Genomic DNA, 25090 nt, shown 5'->3' with positions numbered 1-25090 from the left:
AGCTACATACATACTTGGTTGTGGTACTTGCACACATTTTGGTGTAGTACTCATTGAGGATTGCACAACTGGTCTTGGTACTCACATACTTTTAGTTGTGGTGCTCACTGAGATTCTTTTTTTTAACATTTACTCATTTGTTTGTTTGTTTGTTTAGTTTTTTGAGCCACACCCAGTGGTTCTCAGTGGAGTCACACCTGGCTCTCAGAAATCACCCCTGGCAGGTTTGGGGGACCAGTTGGGATGCCAGGAATCAAACCCAGGTCCGTCCCAGGTCAGCATGTGCAAGGCAAACACCTTACTGCTGTGTTAATCGCTCCAGCCCCCACACTGGGATTCTTTTATTTTTTTTAATAATTTTTATTGTGATCAAAGTGAACTACAAGTCTTTCACAATAGTATTTAAGGTACATAGTGACAAAGAATTAGGGCCATTCTCACCACAGTGTTGTCCTCCCTCCACCGCTATTCCCAGCATGCATCCCATACCTCCCCCTTTGCCCCTTGGACTGCTACGCACCGGGATTCTTACACTTTAGTGTGAGGTTCACAAATGTGGGTTTTTTTTTTATTACTTTGTTATTGCACTGAGAATCACAGGTAGCAAAATCACCTGAATCCTGCTCGTACATATAGAATGATTCTCAGAATCAAACCTAGAGCTTTTTTTTTTTTTTTTTTTTTTTGTTTTTGGGCCACATCCGGTAACGCTCAGGGGTTACTCCTGGCTATGTGCTCAGAAGTTGCTCCTGGCTCGGGGGACCATATGGGACACCGGGGGATCGAACCTCGGTCCGTCCAAGGCTAGCGCAGGCAAGGCAGGCACCTTACCTTTAGCGCCACTGCCCGGCCCCCAAACCTAGAGCTTTGGGCTTGGAAGCCCAATGTATTATCACCAAGCCATAACTAGAAACTCTTAGAAATCTTTTACTCCTGTACTTTTTAAGACAAAGATGTAAAATTAACAAATAAGCTAATAGACTTAATGTATATAAGCAAATAAATGGATAGATAATACTAGGATTAAAGCTCATGCCTTGCATGCAGCCTATCCTTGTCTCTTGTCTAGTACCACAAAGTCCCAAATCATCTCTGGGTACAGCCCTGGAGGTCCCTAAACATCACTGGGGTTGCTTGGGCAAATAGGGCCTCAGACCATATTCTAGGATCTTTGTATTGCACTATGTATTGACTGAAAAATCACTAAAAACACCTTCAGATTTTCTGAACACTTGTTAGAAGACTTCCCAAACAATAACAACCTACCACCAAGTTGTGCTTGCCAAAACTTATCTCCTGTTGCCACATTTTCTCCATATAGTAAGAATTGACTTCTATGATGACCACAGTGATGAATCACAGGACTAGGCATAGGACTAAGCCAGCACTTGAGTAACCCAGAACTAACTGCTCAGTGAACATCAGAAACAGGAAATGACACATTATCTCCCAACCTTAATATAATCAAATTTCCTCCCTTGGCCATTTTTACTGACTCTACCATAGCCTTCTTGTTTCTGGGATCTGGACCTTAGTTCTGCCTTCTCTGTAGCCCTCAAAACCTTGGACCATTCACAGACTAGATGGGAAATGGTGACTTGTATAACCTTAATGGGAGTCTTAGGGATAGGAAAGAATAGGAAGAATAGGAAAGGAGAAAGAAAAATCTCTTTGAAAGTAACTCAGTCAAATAAAATTTAAAAATAGCCTCCATGTGATAAGAGCACATGCCCCTTAAGGGAAATGCTAGGGGAAGAAACTCAGTTGAAGAGATGCTAAAGGTCAGGAATAGACTTTCAGGGGTTTGCTGTTTGATATGTTTAAAGACTGGGTCTATGTTTTGATAACTGAACTTGCTAATAGCCAACCACTTGAACACTGCTTCCAGTCTCTATTTGTTTTAAATAAGGAGATTCAGCCAGTAGTAATAGGAGGAGCTGCAAATGATTTTCACAGTTGGAAGTGTCTGCTTGTTTTTCTGTCTGCCTGGATATACTAATGTACAGACTACACTCATGAACTGACATTCAAGGAGATATCTAAGAGAACCTTCAATATGTATATTTATATAGGAGATATATTATATATTTTGTATAATATTTATCTGAGAACACTCAGAAATCAAAACACATAGGTAACTGGGTGAAGAAAGAAAATCTGATACAAGAATTGCAATACAACCTTTATCTTATATTTATTTTTTCTTTGTTGATTCTTTATTGAGCACCTAATGTGAGAAGCATATTGTTTTCTGTGAAATATATATTTGAGAGTGCTGTACTCAATTGAGTTCAGGTATTCTCCTGCCTTTGTACTCCAGAATTACTCCTGGAGGGCTCAGGGAAACATATAGAGAGACAGAGATGGAACCTGGGTCAGTCACATTAAAGGCAAATATCCTACCCAATGAAAACTCCATTCCCTAAAAGATGAGTATTTATTCTTCCACTTTTAAAGCTTAATAGCTAACGGGGGTATTATCTAATCATCCACTAAAGCAAAACTAGTTATTCATAGTGAAAGATATTATAGGATAAATACTTTAGTGCCAGGGACCAGCCCCAGGTGAATGTGCCTGAAGCAGGGGCACAGTACAATTAATAAAACAAGACAGACACAATAGAGAAAGCATGGAGTCAGGGGCTCACAGCATCATAGATCGAGAGCCCAGACTGTCTTTTACCTATAGTATTTATTGTTTAGAACCAGTAAACACAAGAAGGGCAAACATTAACATGCATTTGCCTACCTATGCTAATCTGATGTAGCTAGACATTTAACATATCAAAGTGGCCTGCAATCTGCCATATCTAATGCAAAGTCATTAAATTGTCTTCTTAGGAAGAAGGGGCAGGCAGATTAAAGTGAATACAGGAACCCTACCAAAAGGGCATTTCCTAAGAATCTCCAAAGGGCTCTAATAAAGAATAAATAAGGGTCCCTAAATTTTTCAGCCCCTCTCTTCAGACTATCTTCTTTCTAGCTAAGTGTATTTATTTTCTAGATATCTGTTTATCCAACACTTAAGTAATGACAATGAAGATATGTGCTTAGGAATCCAGAAGAATAAATGTTTATTTCCCACTTAGACAACATCAAGAAGGGTATAGATACTAGGGGGAGAGGTGAGCAAGTGTACAGGGCATTGCAAGTAGGTGGATTCACCTAGAGAATAATCATATGGAAAGTATAGTGATGAAATTTGATAATAAGTATTGGGTTGCATATTGTCTTGAATGCCAGTTTACCCTAGAGATTGATAAGAAGGAGTGGGCTAGGAAAATACCTCACTATGTCTCAGAAATGCACGTGGTGATATTAGGCCAAAGTGTTTCTCACTTTAAGAATGTCTTCTAAGCTAGTAAAACATCCTATTTTTTAAGAAATTAGTTCATAAAAAATATGACAAAGTGGGGCCAGAAAGTGTAGTAGGTAAAGCACTTGCTTGTTTTTCATGCTACCAACCTGGGTTTGATCCTCAGCACTGCATATGGTCCTTTGAACACACAGCAAGGAGTAAGGTCTGAGGTCAGCAGGGTGTAGCCCCCAAAGCAAAAAAAAAATAATAATAACAATTTCTCAAAGGGATATATAACATCAGAACAAAAGATGATCCTTTAATGGAAACAATTGGGAAAATAATTAAACTTTGTCTTTTTGTCACCATGCCCTGGAGAAAATTTTGTTGTAGTCATAAATCAACCCTTGACTCCATCTCCAAGCTTTCCAAGGAAGCTTAGAATCACCACGTGGTTGACAGGAGAAGAGGGCTCCAAAACAACCTGAATATTACCTGATACTCTGTCCTTATGAGTTGGTCTCTTTAGAGTAGAGCTTCTTACATTTTTTTCCATTTCCAGCTCTTTTAATCCAAGAAATGCAAAATGGGTAAGTGCTGCCAGAAACACCTCGGACTCATTACGTGGTTGCTTTTGAATTAATTTTGGTCATTGTGTATTCAGAAACCTTTTACTGTTGCCAAATTTTTCATGACCCCTACATTCACATGGGGTCATGACCCAGAGTTTAATAAGCTAGAGCTTTGGTAGGGCCAATAAATATAACCAAGTGGAATCAGCTCTTGGGACAATAGCCAAAATCACATTTCTAAAGCTTCAAAGACAAAGACTGAACCCTGAACTTTGAAGAATTTACCAAATTAATGGCCCTTTCTAGAGACCATTCTGGGCAGTTCACCAGCTTTCCCTCTAGGCCTTCTTAATGAACACCTCATCATTCAAAATATCCACAGTTCTGGGAAATGGAAAATTTTAGCTTGTAGATATAAGTGAATATTGCATATGTAAATAAGCAAGAAAAAAATAAAATAAAGTGCTTTTACATTGAAAGATTATAAATATGCATCACTTTTTGGTAATCTAAGAAACATATTTAAAAATCCAGAATATATAATAATTCTCAAAATAAGAGAAATAAATTTTAGATAAAAAATATTTAAAATAATTGAGACGGCACCTCACCAAATAGGACATATGGATGTCAAAAAGTACACTGAAAGCTTTTCACCAACATTAGTCATTTAGAAAATGACAATTAAAATGATAATGCCACTACATATTATAATGACTAAAAGGAAAAAAAATGACAAGAACCAAATAATAGCAGGATGTAGAACTACTAGAACTATCATCATTTAGGACACACAATAGAAAAGTTACTACCTCAATGATTGGATGGTTTCTTTAAAAGTTAATATGCACAAGCTGAATTGATAGTACAGTGGGTAGGGTGCTTGCTTTGCATACAGTTGACCTGGATTAAATCCCCAGCATGACATATGGTCCCTGAAGCCCCTCAAGAAGTCTTCCCTGAGACAGAATGAGGAGTAAACTGTGAGCACCACGGGGCATGGCTCACACACCCAAAAAATTTAGCATTAACAAACCATATAAGCCATAAACCATTTTTTGTTTGTTTGTTTTTCTTCCTATAGCACTCAGGGGTTACTCCTGTCTCTGCACTCAGAAATTACTCCTGGCAGGCACCGGGAACCATATGGAATGCCAGAGATTGAACCTGGGTTGGCTGCATACAAAGCAAATGTTCTACCCACTGTGCTATCACTCTGGCCCCAGATTCTTGTGTTAAATTTTTTTAACTAAAATTTTAATTTAAATTTTTGGTTTTTTGGTTTGTTTGTTTGTTTGTTTTCGGGTCACACTTGGTGATACTCAGGAGTTACTCCTGGCTATGTGCTCAGAAATCGCTCCTGACTTGGAGGACCATATGGGACACTGGGAGATCAAACCACAGTCCGTCCGTCCTCTGTCCTAAGCTTGTAAGTGCAAGGCAGATGACCTACCGCTTACTCCACTGCTCTGGCCCCATGAAATAAAAATGTTTTTTACTCAAATTTTTGTATATGCATGTTTACAATCAGTCTAGTCACAGTTACCAAAATGTAAAACAATTTTATTAGGTAAAGAGAAAACAGAAGTTATTTCACAATCATCTGTGATTGTCTCTTTTGAGGGACAATGTTTCTCAAAAATAAGTATATTTATTATATTTACTGTATCAGTATATTAAATACATAAATATATAAAAGTAAATATATTCAATTGTTTTGAGGGACATTGTTCCTTTTGAGGGAAAATAATGTTCAATTATCATCAGAAGCTGATTAGTAGAACAAAAAGCCATATTTTCTTCTTAAGATTTCTGATAGAGTGAAGATATTATACTAATACAAACATGGAAAATATTTAAAGTTCTTCACTGATATAGCTATAATGTGTATATGAGCATGTTATTCTGATAGAGTGAAGATATTATACTAATACAAACATGGAAAATATTTAAAGTTCTTCACTGATATTTTCATTAGCTATAATGTGTATATGAGCATGTTATTATAATTGTGTAAGTATTGAGTATAAATCACAGGCTTTAGTTTGGACAGTGCTTGAGGAACCATGCAGTACTGGAATTTGAAACAGGGTCTCTATTGCTCTCAGCCCTGAGCTCACTCTCAGGCCCTGAAGTACCTAATTTTAGTTTGCTTTGAGTTGAGGATGTTCCAATAGTGATTCTTGGTCAACCAGGTCAAAGGTTCAGTGCTTGGGCCTGAGGATGCCAAATTGTTCTGGCTATACTATACCATGAACTCCTTGAATCATCCCAATGTTGCTCAGGAGACTCCTACACTGCACCCCAAAGATATCTGGGGAACCATGTGATGCCCGATAGTCAAATTCAGATCCAGGTTTGGCACTTGGTAAGCATTTGACATAACTGCTATATTTTCTCCAGGTACTGAAGTATAGGTTTTGTTGTTGATTTTTTTTGTTTGTTTGTTTTGAGGCCATAGTTAGTTGTGCCAGGTCTTACTCCTGGCTTTGTGCTCAGGGATCACTTTAACAGAGAACAAGGGATCATAGGAGTTCCAGAGATCATACTGGAGTTGTCCACATGCAAAGTAAGTGCCTGAACTCATGCTATAGTCTGGCCCTGGAATATAGCTTTTGAAGGAGCAGTAAAAGGTGGAAGGAGTAAGTGGAAGGAGCAAGAGGGCATCTGTATATACAAGTGAAAACCCTTTGTTAAAATTGACTTTAATACCATTACCAAAAAAAAAGCAAGAGTCTGGTGTCTTTGTGTGCCTGATTCAAATTTTTAAAAGTTAGCACTCAGCATTAGTGTTTTTCTTCTTTCATTGTATTTTATTTATTTATTTATTTATTTGTTTGTTTGTTTGTTTTTGGGTCACACCCGGCAGTGCGCAGGGGTCACTCCTGGCTCCACGCTCAAATATAGCTCCTGGCAGGCTCGGGGGACCACATGGAATGCTGGATTCGAACAACTGTCCTTCTGCATGAAAGGCAAGTGCCTTACCTCTATGCTATCTCTCCGGCCCCCTTTCATTGTATTTTTAAAAACTGGCATTTATTTCACTTATAATCAGATGAACTCAGCAATGAAACAAAGAATTGTTGAGTCAGGTAAAACTCCCTTAGGAAATCTTCACATCATTAAAGTCTATTTTTATTTACTTAGCTATCTATATATTTATCTATGCTGTTAACATGCTGAGGGACAAAAAGTGTGATCTATATTTCCATTTCTGAAGCAGCTAAAGTTCTTTAGCTGAAAATCTGTGTCTATTTAATCAGAGATGGCAAAGCTACTTGTTGAATTTAATTAACTCAATGAGACATAAGTTTACCAGCAGGTGGCAATAGAGATAATTGTGCCTCTAACTGTCAGAGAGTAATACAACAATAAACTTGTATTATTCTATGAGCAGAAAGGGGAATCTTCAAATCTTGAGTAGGCCCCATCTTCTCTTTTCTTTGCTTTAAACCAGAATTCTCTAAGATAGAATCAATCTGTACAAACCAAGATACTTGTTCAAGAATTCTTTTTAGCCAAGAATTTAAGCCGGGGAGAACGATTTCTGCTGTTGTACTCTCAGATTTCTAAGAGAAGTGTAGTACTTTTTTTTTTATGTCTTTTTTTTTATTGTAAGAATTTATTCAAGAGACAAAATTGATTAACATAATGAGATAAACTAACATAACATAATATAGTAACATAACATAACATATAATATAATTGATATAATAATAATACCTATAAGTCAAAGAAAGTTTCTGATTAAAAACACAAATTTTTTTTTATAATGGCTTACATATCTTTCACAGTAGTATTTTAGGTACATATTAATATTGAATCAGGTGAATACCCATCACCAAATATGTCCTCTCCCCATTCCAGTTCCCTTTCTACAACCCATATACCCCACCATCACCCACCCCCCCCCCCAGGCTGCTGGAGTAGGTGGACCCCTCTTTGTCTGGCTTACTATTAGTGATCACATATCTGTTTGGTCCTGGAACCCTCCCTTGTTTTCCCCTTTATTTAAGAGGCAGAGCTAGATAAATCGAGCTATGTGGTTTTGTTTTAAGGAAAGAAAAGCAATAGATTGGGGTACAAAATAAGAGGAAAAAATAAAAAAAGAATTCAAAAGTCAAATACACTGAAAATGGGCAGAGTCCCTCTAGAGGCTTCCAACCTCAGTTTCAGAGAGGATGTGAAAAAGATCATTGAAACACCACAACAATACAGAAAGAAATATAGAATTAAATAACCAGTGAGCACTACAGCAATAAAGACAGGCACCACACAATAGTCTCGGTTCTGAAATCAAGTCATGCTCGAGTGCAAAAAGAAAGAGAAAGACAAGACAAAATAAAATAATATTGGAGACATCAACCTTAATCTCCACACCAAAATAAAGACGTCAAAAAAATCGATCAATCGATAAACATGTGGAAAAATGATTGTTTTGTGCTTTTTTTTCTTCCTTTTTTTCCTTTTCTTTTCCCCCCTGCATAGGCACAGTAACTATTGGGGATATTGTAGAGGGAATTCCCTTGACCTAGGAGATATAGGGTTTCTCCACCCCTGAAGTATACTGTCATGGGATTAACTCTAGACTCCTTGCATGATCATTTACTCTCCCCTTGTTGCTTTCGTGGTGTTTGGAAGACTTCTGCTTTGTCTTGGATGGTAAAATCAGACCTCTGTATCTAGAGATCTTGGTGGCTGTGCAGCTCAGGGAATGGAGCTTATGAAGTCTTTCTTTGTGGTTCTAGCAGTTATGCTTCTTCAGCGTCGTTTTAATCTATCTTCTGTAGTTGGTGTTCTTGGTCATTATGTTGCTCCTAGAATGGAGCCTGGGATAAAGTTTTTCGTTTTGTTTCCGGAAGACCCGTTCAGTTGTGGTTGTCTCAGTCAGACTTCTGGAATTGGAGCTCTTGTTTGTTGAACAGATCGTAGACCAAAAGCTAGGCTAGAGCTTTTGTTGCTGCTATTGTTGTTGGTCCCTGGATGAGTACTGTCCAGTCTTGGTTGCAACAACCAGTCGTCTGTATATAGTGATCTTGGCTTTTGTGCAGATCAAAGGGTGACATGTCTTCTGATTTTGTCTTATCGATAGCTGATGAGGAAGGACAACTTGCTCATAGGTCAAGTTGTTCCCATTTCCTCATTGTCAGGTTATCAATTTAGAACTGGCACATGTTGGTGTCAGAGTAGCATTGTAGATGCCCTGGAAGGGATTTGTTCCTGGAGCTGTTGTGGAGAACTATGCCATTTCTATGTCTGGGATCCAGGAGTTACGGCTGACTGGTCAGTGTCTAGTTCCCTGGAGCCTAGGTTGTTTCCAGATGACATACATTCAGGGTGGGAGATGTCCCTGTGATATAAACAAGTATGAGTTCTCATCCCTAGTAGATAAGAGCTTGTTTTTATATGTATAATTTCCCCTTTGTTTAATATGTCTTTGCAGGAGGAAGTGGTGCTACATTATATTGCTGATGGATTTGGGGGCTGGAGAGAAAAGAAAACAGACTCCCAACAAAAACTAAGAATATGCATGCTCACACATATCTAAAGGAAAAAAAAGTTTCTTAAAAAAAAAAGAAGATTAAATAAAAGACGTAATTAAAGGGATAAAGTGGGGCCAGGAGAGATAGCATGGAGACCAGGCATCTGTCCTTCCTGTAGAAGGGCGGTGGCATAGGACCGACATCCCATATGGTCCCCTGTGCCCACTGGGGATGTTCTCCAAGCATAGAGCCAGGATCACCCTCCGAGTGCCACCAGGAATGACCCAAAAGAAGCAAAAACAATCAAATCAAATAAAAAAAACTAAAACAAGACAAAAGCAAAAACAATCAAATCAAATAAAAAAAACTAAAACAAGACAAAACAAACAAACAAACAAACAAAAAAACTAACAAGAATAAAAAAGAAAAGAAAGAAAAGAAAAAAAAACAAAGAAAAAGGGGAGAAAGTGATACAGAGATCACTTTACATTTGGTGAGAAACAGGTTAAGAGGTAGTGTTATTATATAGGTCTATACTTACGATGAAAGAATAGGGTTCCCCCCTTGTCTTTTGAGATTTCCTTGTGAGGTGTGGGTTCCAGGCAGGGAGGTCTTGGGTAGAGTTCTTGCCGTGGGGGTCCTTTGGAGCTAGTTTCGGTATCAAGCCACAGTTCACATTAGGGAGAGGTGATTAGGAGGGCCTCACTGCATGAGTCTGTCAGGGTGTTGGTTGTATTTTCTTGCCGGGAACGAGGTGAGAGCTTGAGTGGGTGTCTCTTCACTTGGGTAGTGGGTACTGGCTTGTTGTGATAGGAGGTCTTTCTTGGTGCCTAATGGATTAAGAGCTGAGGGTGAAGAGTTATAGTGTAGTGGGGATATTGGGGGTGGGATTGAGGGGTGAAGGAATAGTCGGATTTCTGAAGGAGAGAGAGGGGATAGTATATGGGAGGGGTTATATAGGGTATAGGTATGAGTTGTTTGTGGTTTAGGTTTGTCCCTTAAGGAGAATTCCTATCTCTGTGTGCTCCTGCACACATGTAAATATATAGAAGTTAGCTTAGGTGTATATTAATGTAGAGAGGTGTGGAGTGCAAGAGGTGCACTGTATACTAAGTATAGTACTTGTAAGGAAAGGAAACTAATAGATCAACTTTTGGGTTTATAGGTTTCGTGTCTCGAGTACTGACCATTATGTTAGTGAGGTCTATCTATATAGGGGTTTACCCTTTTCAGTTTTGTCCACAGCACCCTATATGTCAGCTTTCCTTTCCTATAGAAGTGATAACCATATGGTTTTTATTTGACATAGATTGAGTTGATGATAGTGAGGAGGAGAAGGTGGAAGAAGAGGGATACAAGAAGAGAGAATAGGAAAAACAAGACAAAACAAAATAAACCAACAATTAAACACCAAAAACAACAAAAATATGAAGTAATGAGAAGAGAGGCTATAAGAGCAAGGGCATGTTAGTTTGGTTGAAAGGGTTCCATGCTTGGGCCCTGTGGTAAAAATCTGTAGGTCTCGGTTGTTGCTTCAGTGATCTGGCTGGTCCTGTGCTTCAGGTCCTAAAAGAAGGCATAATCTAGAGATAAAGGGTATGTTAAAGAGTATTTTTTAATTTTTTTTACATGGGTACCAAATTACTTTATTTGAAGGTCTGATACAAATCAAAGACTGAAGTAGTTGTTTTGGATTTTCTATAAAAGGTAAAGGTCACCCCAACATGCAAGCGGTGCCTTAGGGAACCAGGTCAACTGTGGCTCCAGGAAGCTAGTGCAAGGCTTAGCTCTCGCTGTGCCCCAGCATGTGCTTGTCAAACAGATACTCTGCCATGCCCGACTCAGGGGTCCCTATCTTGCGCAAGTTGGTTCCATAGTCACCCAATTCTTTGATGGACTTCACCTGCTCGTCCAGGTAGTGAGTCTCCAAGGAATCACATAAGTGTGGGTCATTTTTGTCCATGGCCAGTTTGTGGAGGTCCAGTAGTGAGTGATTGACGCTTTTCTCCAACTGCAAAGCACACTCATTGCATTCAACCCCTTCTCCCAGTCATTGCGCTCTGGTTTCTTGATATCCTGCAGGAAAATCCGGCCACCTCTCTGGTTCTGCAGCTTCATCAGTCTCTCAGCATGTTCCCTCTCCTCATGGGAGTGGTGAAGAAAATATTTGGCGAAGTTCTTCAGAGCCACGTCGTCGCGGTGGAAATAGTAAGACATCGACAGGTAGATGTAGGATCTGGAGGTTGATGGCGCCTCCGAGTCCTGGTGGTAGTTCTGGCGCACCTGCGAGGGGGACCCGGTCGTCATGGCGGTGGCGAGAAGGCGCTGAGGAGGAGGTGGTGGTGGAGAAGAGGAGGCACGGCTGCGCTGCTGCTGCGGTGTTGGTGTTGATGGGGTTCGACGGGTTCGGCCAGGGCAAAGCGGGAGTGAGCTCCGGGTTCCGTCCAAGCATTGTTGCCGAGTTTGTGGCCTATGTTAAAGAGTTTTATCTGGCCATTTTCATGCTTCAAGTAGAGTGTGGTGCCTCGTGTGACTGAGCACCGAGGTACCACCATAGGATGTTCACACTTTGTATCCAGGAACCCCTATGGACAGAAAAACTGAGAGGTTATTTTAAATGTGGTAAGGTTAAGGCATTCAAATATAATGTTTTGAAGTGTTTCCATTGGACTCAGTAAGTTCCCGTCTTAATCTTTACCTGTAATCCTGTATAAGATCCCTAGTAAATTATTATGGCCCTTTGTAGTAAAACGAGAATTACATACCTGTTCTATCTATGCTGCTCTTTCTGTTGTTGCTCGTTTCTTTATGATATAATGTGTAGTCGGGCTTTGTGTTGTTTCTCTCCCCTTTGTTTTGGGCTATACTCCCCAGTATATGGTGATTATTACTGTGTTTGAGGTGTCTATCCTGTTACACCCTGTTATTTAATCGTGGGGTATTGGATGTATAAGTACTTTTTTTTGTTTGTTTGTTTTTGGGTCACCTCCGGCAGCGCTCAGGGGTTACTCCTGGCTCCATGCTCAGAAATCGCCCCTGGCAGGCAGATGGGATCATATGGGATGCCGGGATTTGAACCACTGTCCTTCTGCATGAAAGGCAAATGCCTTACCTCCGTGCTCTCGCTCCGGGCCCAACGGCCCCAAGTGTAGTACATTTTACTGAAATTTAAATATTAATGAAAAAATATAGTCTCAAAATAAAGTTTTATTTATGTTGAAAAGAAAGTCAACATTTTAGGCCAGAGTGATAATACAGAGGGGAGGGTGCTTACCTTGCACAAGGCCAACCTGGGTTAGAACTCTGGCATTCCCCCAAAGCCGCCAGGAATGATTTGTTTGTTTGTTTGGTCATACCCAGTGGCATTCAGGGGTTACTCCTGGCTCTGCGCACAGAAATTGATCCTGACAGGCTCCGGGGACTACATGGGATGGGATGCCGTTTGTCCTGGATCAGCTGTGTGAAAGGCAAACGCCCAACCACTGTGCCATCTCTCCAGACCTGCCAGGAGTGATTCTTAATCGCAGAACCTGGAATAACCCCTGAGCATCACCAGGTGTGGTTTCAAAACAAACTGCAAAACTAAACAAAAAGGTAAAATAAATGTTGCTTTTAAATATAACCTCCTGGTATTATTAAATGAGTTTAACCCAAACTCTCAAGAACAAAGATAAAGCAATTAGATAATTTTGAATGTCAAGAGCCTCTAAGCTCTAAAGTGCATTTCTTTTTTCTTTTTCTTTTTTTCTTTTTTCTTTTTTTTGGCGCCCGAACAGGGACTTGAACTAAAGTGCATTTCTTAAGCATTCTTTATTTCCTTTCACACATGAGAGAACCCTGAGATGTCAATGGAAAATTAAACATTTTTATTTACACACTATAATTTCAAAGACAAGTGAAATAGGGTAGCTTGATCTAAAGTCCCCAGAGACTGGCAAAGGATTACAAGAATATTTCAACCGACTGTCCACATCCTAAAATTTAAAGACTGGCCACAACTTCTTCCTTGTCCACCAGCTGTCTCTAACTCTTTGGTCTTTTCTCTCTGGATTGATATTAGACTGATTCCTAGACTTCCTGTGTAACTCCAGTTCTCAAGACCCACCTTCTCTCTGTTTTCTGGTTTATTCTTCCCTTTTATATCCTCACATATACTCATACACTCTTTCTCTCACACATATACACACATATTCTCTCCTATAACTGAATGGAAATTTTAGTACATAATTCAGAGAAATAAAAACTATCATTGCTGAATGTCAATGGTCTAATTAAAAGGTTAATTCAAGTCCATTGTATTTCTAAAGGTCAGAAATAAATTGCTTTTAAACTGTTCAACTTAATTGTTTTTTTTTGTTTTTGTTTTTTTTTGTTTTTTGTTTTTTTTTGGTTGTTTTAGTTTGACTTTGTTTGGGGCCACACCCAGTGGTGGTGCTCAAGACTTACCTCTGGATCTGCACTCATAGAATGCTCCTGGCAGGGCGTTAGGGACCATATGTGATGCTGAGGTTAGCCCTAGTTGTACTATTCTTCTCACCTCAGTTTAACTTATTTTATTTATTTATTTTAACAAATACAAATTTTTGGCTATACCCAGTGGTGCTCAGGAGTACTCATGGCTCTGTGCTCAGAAATCTCTCCTGGCAGGCTTGGGATGCCAGGAATTGAACCGGGTCCCTCCAGGGTAGGCCACATGCAAGGCACTGTGCTATCTCCCTGGCCCCTTAACTTAGTTTTTATTTTTACTTTGTGGATGACCTCTCAAGCAGAACCCCAGGAGCTTGTGGTCATTCCTAGCATACTGGACTGCCAGGTGGACAGTTTAATGCTAAAGTCTAGTCATGTGGCACTGCTCGTGCTTGCTGATGCTGGGAGTTGCATCCTACAGTGCTGAGGAGAGGCAGGAGAGATAGCTCAGTGGTGATGGATACATGTTTTCATGTACAGACACATGCTGGAGTTTGAACCCCAGCAGGGATTGATCTGGTGAACCTAAAACTGTCAGCTGAAACAGGGAGCATTGCATTACAAGTAGAATATTAAACTGTCCACTAACTAATCACTCTTGAAGAGTGATTCCCAGGATCCCAGCATTGCCTAGTAAATGCCTCACACCAAACTTGTATCTTACCCCTTATCCTTCCACATAGTTTTCTTTTAATGCAACAAATATTACTAGTATCTGATAAATACTTCCAGAGACATTATATATGCATACACAAGTTAATGCATTTGTGTTTATACCAGTACATTTGTGTTGCTTATAAGTATCAATATATATATATCAATGTATATATCACTATATATATATCATAAGTCATTTTTTTCTTGTTTTAATAAAAAGCACTTCATTTATATAAAACCTCCTTACTTTAAACACACACATGTTATAGTAATGTTAGTAAGCCATGTATTTTGGCAATAATTTTATATAATTTTCTTTTTTACAGCCTCATGTTGTTAAATTGTAAGATATTCTACCTGTATTTAACTAGATCACTACGTGTAGGATCTTGAGATTTTTTTCAGTTATATGCTTTACAAATAAATTTGTCCGGGCCCGGAGAGATAGCACAGTGGCGTTTGCCTTGCAAGCAGCCAATCCAGGACCAAAGGTGGTTGGTTCAAATCCCGGTGTCCCATATGGTCCCCCGTGCCTGCCAGGAGCTATTTCTGAGCAGACAGCCAGGAGTAACCCCTGAGCACTGCCAGGTGTGACCCAAAACAAAAAACAAAAAACAAAAAAAAAAAACAAATAAATTTGTCCATAAGTGATTTTATTTGTATATCATTTTGCATAATTATGAGGATATATTTTTTCAAAGTTGAGTTGCTGTATTAAATCATTTGTACCTTTATTTAAGTTTAGTAAATATTGCACAATAGTCCTGCTTAGAAGTCATATCCCAAAAAACAAAAGATTCTGTCTACCTTAACACTCATCACCAGCTTTCCTCTGCTTTGCAGAGTTCTTAAGACTAACCTTACTTATTTCTTTTCCTTATGAGATTAACAATTAGTTATTTTCCCCAAAACCTTCATGTAGGAATAAAATTGTATCAACATAATGTTGTTATAAATTTCCTTTCACACCCATGAATTTTTAGAAGTAATATTTTCTCTATCTTTAGCTAAAATACTATTTTTTTAAATAGTTTTACTTTTGTCCATGTGTGGTTAAGAAATATTTGAGGATGTTCAGATATGCTTCTGATTTTAATTTTCAGCTTAAGTCTTTCATGGTCTTAGAATAAACATTATATGATTTCTATTCTTTGAAATATGCCACGATGCATTTTATAATGCAGAATGTGCCCTATTGCAGTGTATATTCTTTGTGGTTTTTTTTTTTTGGGGGGGGGTGGGCCACACCTGTTTGATGCTCAGGGGTTACTCCTGGCTAAGCACTCAGAAATTGCCCCTGGCTTGGGGGGACCATATGGGACATGGAGGATCGAACCACGGTCCTTCCTTGGCTAGTGCTTGCAAGGCAGACACATTACCTCTAGCGCCACCTCACCAGCCCCGGTGTATATTCTTTGTAAGTTTCTGAAGAATGTGTATTACACTGATGTTAGACAAAATTTTATATATATATATATATATATATATATATATAAAATGTATCCTATTGATTTGTGATGCATTCGAATTAAAATATGTGCTTACTTTGTCTGCTTGCTTTACCTGTCCATTTCTTTTCATTTCTGACAGAAGAGTGTCTTTATTTAAAAGAGTAGGTTCTTCTGCTTCTTCTTGCATTTTTTTTCAACTTACTCAAAGTTTATGTCCCTCCAAAGCTAATGTGCCTAAATCCTAACTTATAATGTGTTCCTAGGGTATATCCCTAGGAATGGTATAGCTGGATCATATGGGAGCTCAATTTCCAGTTTTTAACTTTTTACATATTAAGAGGTATAACTTTTGGCAAAGCCCTCAAAAGGAGATTAATCCCTTATAAACTTCTTCCTAGAGAAGTCCCTCTCTCTTTCTACCATGTGATATTACAGTGAAGAAAACAGCTGTCTGAACCAAAAAATAAGCACTTACCAGACACCAAATCTATTTATACCTTAAACTTCACATCTGTAGTAAATGTTTTTATGCCTTAGTAATAGTTCTATTGGTTTATGCCTTCTATATTCAACACTTTGCCTTTCTACAAATAATGTACTTGATGTGGTAATTCTGTTATTTGTTGTGTTTAGTATTCTCTGAGATGCCTGAATCTGTCATTTGGTATCTGTCATCAATTTGGGGAAAATTCTCAGATAATAATAATTTAAATATTTCTTCTTTTTTTTTTTTGTAGTATTTTCATTAAAATATTTTTCCACCTCTTGTGCAAAGGTATGCCACAGTTCTTGTATATTCGGTTCTGTTTTGTTTTCAACATGTTTTTCCTTTTTCTTTTTCAATTTTTGAAGATTTTTTTGGAGGGACCAAAATCTGAGGTGCTCAGAACTTACTCCTGGCTCTGTGCTCAGGTATCACTCCTGGCAGGGCTAGGAGGACTACATAGGGTGCTGGGGATTGAATCTGGGTCAGTTGTGTGCAAGGCAAATGCCCTACCCACTGTATCACTTCTGCTACCCCAGAATTTTGGAAATGTCTATTGACACATTTGGATGTTATTACATTCAAAAATTCTTTTGGTAAATGTGTCTATTTTACTACTAATCCCATGAACATCAAAGATGTTCATTTATGTTAATATCTTTGATCCCCAGTATTTCTTTTTAATTATTTTAAATTTCTATTATTCTTCTATTACTCAATTCTTTTATGCTTTTTCCCCCTTCATTAGAGTCCCTAGGATGGCAATCATAGTTGTTTAAAATCATTGATAATTCCAAACCTTTTCATCTGATCTGCTGCTTTTTTATTTTTAAAGTGCTCTGGCCCAGGACACCTGGGTAATTTTTTTCAACTGCAACCTATAAATCAATCTTGTGCATGTGTGTATGTGTGTGGCAGGTGGTGGCTACCTCTATGCCTGTCTAACATCTATCTCTATTGTACTGTGTGTTGTATATAGTCCTTCCCCCGTTATATATAACCCTTTCTTTCTCCCTCCCCTGCTTATCACTTTACAAATCCTTTTCTATCTTTTCACTCTCTCACCCCCTGATTTGTTATTTCTCCCTATGTAACCTTTTTTATCCTCAAGAACCTTAACTGCTTAGGAACTGGAATATCCACCCCCCCAAACCCAACCCGCTTCAGACTGGCTCCAAGCAAAAGGACAACCTCCTCACCCGCCTTGCCTTGGCCCAGAAAGATGCTGCCTCTGTCACTCCTGCTGATTTACCTTTCAGTGGCTCCTTTTTTCTCACCTCCCTTCACTGTGAATGGTTGGTCATTACTGAATCAGTTTTTGAGAAATCCTCGGCTGGAGGACATGACTACTGCAAGCCACTTTTTTTTCTTCAAACCCTACAAGACCATGTTGTAGGCTGAAGATGTGCTCTAGATTTCATCCCCCACACCACAAATATTATTTTAAAAGGAATATGTATGTTTACTTTATATATTTCCTTGATAGGTATAATTCTTATTGTGTATTTCTATATGTAGATGTAGTTTTCCCCACTTTCTGGATTTATTTAGTAAGAAATAGCAAGACTCTGGAAACAACCAAGATGCCCTTCAACAGACGAATGGCTAAAGAAACTGTGGTACATATACACAATGGAATATTATGCAGCTGTCAGGAGAGATGAAGTCATGAAATTTTCCTATACATGGATGTACATGGAATCTATTATGCTGAGTGAAATAAGTCAGAGAGAGAGAGAGAAAAACGCAGAATGGTCTCACTCATCTATGGGTTTTAAGAAAAATGAAAGACACCCTTGTAATAATAATTTTCAGACACAAAAGAGAAAAGAGCTGGAAGTTCCAGCTCACCTCAGGAAGCTCACCACAAATAGTGATGAGTTTAGTTAGGGAAATAAATACATTTTGAACTGTCCTAATAATGAGAATGTATGAGGAAAATGGAGAGCCTGTCTAGAGTACAGGCGGGGGTCGGGTGGGGAGGAGGGAGACTTGGGACATTGGTGATGGGAACGTTGCACTGGTGATGGGTGGTGTTCTTTACATGACTGAAACCCAAACACAATCATGTATGTAATTAAGGTGTTTAAATAAATTTAAAAAAAAAAGAAATTCTAGTAGATAAATTTCTCTTGGGTTCAGAGTTCATGTTAAAACCAGGTTATTGGAATTGTTTAGCTTATTATTTTTATCCCCATATGCACCAGTAGTATCAGGTGGCATTGTTCATTTTTGCATAGGCACATTAAAATGGAGAAATCTTATGTATAGAAAAAATTCTTATCTTACATGGATAGGAACTCCTAAAATTTTTATTGCAGAAGGGCCTTTCACTATGAATGTGTATCATAGTATTTGACCTAGGCTTGAATCAGACATCAGCTGTTCACCCCTAAACCCTGGGTCCCATCTTTGGAACCTGCACTGTTTTTTGCACCAGCACTAGGAATTGAAATTCCACTGGGAAAAGCCCTAATGCTGCCCAGAGCACTAACTTGCTCCAGGGTGGGTTCATATGACACCCCGTTGACTTGGAAATAGAAACAACTTTGTTTTCAGGTGGATTTGCCTGCCTCACCATCTAATGCCTAATGGTGAGATAAAACCAGAAGATGCTTTGTGACACTCTGGCTTCAACATAGGATCTGTACAAAAACTATGATCTCTAATTACTGAAGCCTGACTGTGATAACCATAATTTAGGAGACCTTTTTCTGTGATTATGAAAAAGACTTTAGGGTTTGACAACTTAGTATGCCTGAAACCTGTAGTTAGTCTTATAGCAGGATGCTTCAAGGGAAGGAACAACCTGTTTTTAGGCAGGGGTTATTCTTTCTATTTTCCCCAACTTTTGCTGCACCTATGCAAAAAACCTATCACCTTTTTTGATCTTTTAGGTAGGGGATCTTGTCTTTTTCATAGAATTTTGGGACATAAACTATTCTCTTCTACCTCATATTTCTGCATTTATCTATAAAATTAAGAAGGGGAAAGAAAGAAAGGAGGGGGCAAGGGACAAGTGGTTCAGGTGCATTGGTGGAGATGAAAAAAAAGGACAGAACTAAATATCCAAGCCAAAGGCAACAACAATGGTAGAATCAAAAGACCCAAACTCCAACAACCTAAACTTTAAATGGGCCTGTTATACTGACAGGCCAGGGGGCAAAGGGTGATGGTATAAGATATTCTTTGGGAACATTGGTGGAGGGAGGTCAACTCTAGTGGTGGAATTGATCCTGATTCATGTCTGAAATCCAACTATGAAGGACTTTGTTAATCACAATGGTTTCAATAAAATAAAATTTAAAAAATCATTGATACCAGCATCCCTGTCAATATCCAAGTCTTGTTTTGATTTCACTTCTATTTCTTTAAAATATATGCTGGTTTATTTTTATTTTGTATGACATATTTTTTGTTGAAAGTCAGATATGAGATATATTGGGTTAAAAATCTAGGAAATAAATCTTTAGTAAATAGTGATAAAATATGAGAAGTGCTCTGTAGTCATGAACAATGTTTTGGTGGATCTGTAGAGTGTATCCATCCTCACTGTTTTTGGTTTTCTTTTCCTTCTTATGAAGACAGGATGGATTGAATAGATGGTAACTGGTAAATTCCTTCCCCATTTGGGAAAGGGATTGAAAGTGGGGTTTCCTTTTCGTCTCATGGATTCGGCTACGATAATACTGCCAGAAAGTAAAGTTGTATCCAAAAAAAGTATCTTCTGAGTGCAAGCTTTGTTAAGAAAGTAAAAAGAGATCTGAGAGTATTTTAGAATGGCTGTTTAAAATAAGGGCGGTGTTTGTGTTTGTATGTAAGAGGGCATGTTTGGTGGGGTGTCTCTTCTCTGATTTTTTCTATGAATACCTGATAGCTTTTCTGGAGTTAAAACTGAGAAGGAACAAAATTATGAGAACTATTACCCTCTGTTCACAGTCCATTCTATCCCCACCCCTATGATTGGCATCTCCCCAGAGATACATTTTATTTGTTTGTTTATGTTTTTATTCTAATCTCTTAGGTATTTTCACATTGAGCCGCCTGCAAGCCTTCAATTATAGTTCAGGTTTTGCTACTCTGGTTACTTGTTCCCTCAATGTTGGTACTCATGGGTTTCTATCTGGTAAATTGTGACTTTCTGTGGTATTTGAATTATCTCTTCAGTTTCGGGAACAACAGCTCCCATTAATCTCATCAACCAACTCTTTTATTGTTAACTTTTTCAGTTGTCTATTTATATTTTCTTGTTAGGACAGTGCTACAGTTTACAGATGTAAACTCTTTACATCTTAACCAAGAAAATGGAAATCCTTCTATCAGTATTTAAAAATATATTTAGAGGTAATTGATCCATCCTCACAAAGCCTCTTAGAAAAATCAGCATGACTCTGAGGTGATGGCTAAAACCCTACTGACATAGAGACATTAAGCAGGTCACCCAGGGACACACAACAGGCTAGAAGCAGGGATTATAGATCTGGAGAGTCTGATTCCCAGCCTGTATGCAGACCACACTGCTTGTAAACAAACTAGCTAACAGCTAAACCAGATGAATGTGCCTGAAATAAGCCACTTGCAACTGCCAAACTTGGCCTCTTGTGCATAGTCAACAAGCCAAAGATTCAAAAGTCAGGGCCTTTTGCACATATCATCATTATGAGAACCCAGCCCACAGACGCTGTACTCCAAGGAATAGAGAAACCAACCATCTTTGGTGGCCATTATAGTGATTGTCCGTTGCGTTGATAGGTGGTGCCTCATATTTGAAACAACTTTCATGTGATTTATCTCAGATGTTTTTATCCTAGCCAAATTAAGAGACTGGGAACTATAGTTTTGTTTAATTTTTTAAAAGCTGTTGAGGGGCCAGAAAGCAAATATAGCAGTTAGGGTTCATGACACACACTACTGACAAAAGTTTGATAAATAGCATCACAAAATCTCCTGGAAATCATTGGTGTAGCCCTGGAGACTCATTTCACTGTGTGGATGGCTTGGATATTTCAAGCACTGTACTACAAGACCTAAGCAACATTATATTCTTGGATCTTTATATTGAATTGCTGGTCCAGTTGACCAAGAATTGCTGGTAGTAGTTCCAATCTTCCTGAAGTCTCCCTCTAATGTTTCTCCACCCCATTTCTTCCCTCCACCCCTCAAAAAGTTGTTGAATCAAGGGAGTCAACAGCCCAGCACTGAAATTAATAAATATGAGCTAACAGGCAAAAGGCCCCATTTCTAAAAAAAAAAACACAGTAGGAATAATCCTTGAGCTCACATCTAAATAGAGCAGCATTGTTCTACAAGGGGGAAAGGTGGGACCAGGAAAATCTGAGGACACAATATCAGTGAGGAAACTGTGCTGTACCTCTTGATGACCAGTAGAATGAAAGACCCTATCTAGGAGAATTGAGTTTAAGTGAAGACCATGACTTTATTATTCATGTTTAGCTTGGGAGGTCGCATATAAAAGTTCAAAAGTACTTGAGAAAAAATTAATAAGGGCTAACGAGTAGTACATGGGGTAAAACACTTGCCTTGCATGAGGCAGACCCAATTTAGGTTCCTGGCACTTTATAAGGTCCCTTGAGCACTATCAGAAGTGATTCCTAAGTGTAAAGCTAGAAGTATCCTGACCATAATATTCCTAAAACTGAATGTGTTCCCAAAGCAAAAACAAAGCAATTAATGAGATTTTCCTCTACAGTACTGTCAATTTATTATTACTTATTTTAAGAGGAAAGAAATGGGCTACCAAATACTAATTAGGTTAGGGATGCATGTTTTTAAGTAGATAATTTTATTTGTAAATATTGGTTTAAATAGTTTTTATTTGTTTTTGTGTTTTTTTCTTATATTTAAATGTCTATCCAACAATACCTGCTTCTTCAATTGTCCATTCTTATCACTTTATGTGCCCCAGTTCTTTTAGCATTTATTTGAGCTTCCATTAGCTTGGCTAGTATGCTTCTCTGCTCCCCTATAAACCCAATTTCTTTCATTATTCAAGGTCCAGAATTAATGTCACCTCTTAACGAAAGTCTTATTGTCTTGACCCTCATTTAACTTTTGAATTTCTTTCATCTACAAAAATTAACTATTTTGCATTCATTGTATTACATTAATACGTTCATGTTGACTTTAGGCATTGTAACTTTTGAGAAGATAGTCTATGTTTAATGGTAGAATTGTGTACAGATATAAGAAATAAAGAGAGAAACAGAGAGGAGAAAGTAGAAGAAAAATCTTACTACCGTAACTGATTTTTAGTAATTTCAGAAGCTATCATAAGAAAACTAGGGTTTACATCCCTGAGAAGTTAAAACTGGAACTAAACAGCTTTTTATAAAGAGCTTACCAGTAAGTACAGCTATTTGGGCAGAATTGAAAAGAATTAAACATTCCCCTCAGAACTAATACTTGATCTAAAACAGGCAGCCACCAACTGAGGATCTTATGAAAGTTTTTCTACACTGGAGATAAGATTACAAAGTCCTTCTGAAGATTCTGAAACCCTGTGATAGACATTTTTTAAGATGTTTGCATTATGACATTGAAGAAATACTATGCTCTGGAATTATTTGTGAATTTATGCGCCAACCTGCCCTCTTCCCCACAAGAATGACTTTAGGTGTTCCTTGAGAAAGATATAAAGGATGTCTAGTAAAAAGGGAAGTCAAAAGCTAAGTCATAGAATTCATGGCTAAGTTATTTTATTCAAAATTTAGTTGGAGGAGGGTGACTGATAGGGACAAACATGTCAATTTGTAAATTCCTCTAGCAATGTATACCTGACAAATGATACAAATGACAAATGAAAGATAAAGCCACTGATCTTTTTTTATTAGGTTTATTTATTTATTTATTTATTTATTTATTTATTTATTTATTTATTGCTTTTTGGGGCCACATCCTGTGATGCTTAGGAGTTACTCCTGGCTCTGCGCTCAGAAACTGCTCCTGGCTTGAGGGACCATATGGAACACCAGGGGATCAAACCACAGTCCATTAGAAACAAATATATGATGAAAAGAGAAAATCTTAGTTTTACAATGACATTGCTTATGAGAATCAGCCCCAATTAGAGTAAGAGAGGAAAGTCCAAAAAGTTAGTTTGAGGGCTGAGTATGACCAAAAGTTAGCTGATGCAAGGTACTGGGAAACTTCAGGGTGAAAAATGGGGTAGGGCAGAGAATTGCTTACTTTTTAGTTTGGCCTAATGCCTCTGAGAATTTTCTCTGGTTGATGACATTGTTTGCCAACACCCAAGTTGGGATGTCAGAACTTGCTTATAAACTGCAAATCACTTACTGTAGCTAACCCAGTCCTCCTAGTCTAGACCAGTCTAGTATCCTTGGGTTTATGCCTGTATGACTTTTTCCCTCCCTCCATAATAAGTAAGGGAGAAAGAAAAGAGCTGTGTTCTCTGTGCTAAGTATCTTTCTATGAAGAAAAATATATAATTTGTATATGTTAGCTTCCTATCTCCAATACACAAGTTATTCCTTACATTTTTATTATGAGTACTTTATAATTTATATCTGCCAGGGGTTGTAGAACCCATACACCAAGAATCTTAGCTGACTTACTTTTACACTTAGAAATCTAACAAAAAGTACTGACCGGTGAAGGGATTGGTATTGAAACATTGTGTGCCTGAAATCCAATCATGAGAAACTGCAATTTCATAGTGCCTACATTTTTAAAAGATAAAATAAAAAAATGGGTTTTTTGCATAAAAAAAAAGTACTGACTAGGAGTCAGAGAAATAGCATTTGCCTTGCATTCAACTAGTCTAAGTTCAGTCCCCGGCATTCCATATAGTCTCCTGAGCCTGCTAGAAATGATATCTGAGCATAGAACTAGGAGTAACCCCTGAACTTCACAGAGCGTGACCTAAAAATTAAAAAAAAAAAAAAAAGGGTACTGATTAGAAAAGAAGTCCATCAAGGAGTACAGACTACACAGAAAGTTAACAAAGTATACTGGGCAAACCAGAAATCTAAAGAGGACAAAATATTATAACCTGTCACTATAAGAGGGGAAATTATTGTAAATTGCAAAGATAAAGCCTTTGTAGGAGTAATAGAAAGTGAACTTGAATCTTAAAAGAGGACAAAATTCAGTTTTATGAAAAGAAGGTGTTTCAGGATGAAGAAACTGTACAGGGGAGAGGATGTTAGGAGTCATAGTATTGGAAGAGTCATAATGGAAGGATATAATGAGGGAACCAAATGTTCAGTGAAACATTCCAGCTGCCATGATTGAGGAGGGAGGATTGGGCTATATCCAGCAGTACTCAGGACTTATTCTTGGCTCTTGCCCAGGGATCATACCTAAAAATGTTTGGGGACAATATGTAGTATCAGAACTGCAACTGAGATTCACTGCAAACAATGTCAAGAATGTTTACCCTTGTACTATCTCTCCAATCCCAGTATATAGGATTTTTTTCTTTTTTAGATCTTAAGTCATTTGCTTTCCTCTCTGCAGTAGTTTAAGAAACTAAGGTGTAATCATCTAGTCTTTTCAAAAATATTCTTCAACTTTGTTGTCCTTAATAATTGAGATGATTTTTGTGAGCTAAAGCATTAATTTTCTAAAATTGCTAAATAAAAGTTTGTTTTTATGGTTGGAGTGATAGCACAACAGTAGGGCATTTGCCTTGCAGGCTG

General features: G+C 38.1%; 2 protein-coding genes across 2 annotated transcripts in view; both read right to left on the bottom strand.

The window, feature by feature from the left end:
• Positions 1 to 25090, bottom strand: part of USF3 (upstream transcription factor family member 3) — an 869396-nt gene that overhangs the window by 275573 nt on the left and 568733 nt on the right. The gene's annotated exons all lie outside the window — the stretch shown is intronic.
• Positions 11038 to 11698, bottom strand: LOC126026108 (ferritin heavy chain-like). Its single transcript, XM_049785822.1, is given in 2 exon segments — positions 11038 to 11381; positions 11384 to 11698. Coding segments are annotated over 2 exon segments (522 nt in total). The 5' UTR covers positions 11661 to 11698; the 3' UTR covers positions 11038 to 11136.

This window comes from Suncus etruscus, chromosome 13, assembly GCF_024139225.1.
Source record: "Suncus etruscus isolate mSunEtr1 chromosome 13, mSunEtr1.pri.cur, whole genome shotgun sequence".
Taxonomy (NCBI): domain Eukaryota; kingdom Metazoa; phylum Chordata; class Mammalia; order Eulipotyphla; family Soricidae; genus Suncus; species Suncus etruscus.
This window is presented reverse-complemented; position numbering and strand designations above follow the sequence as displayed.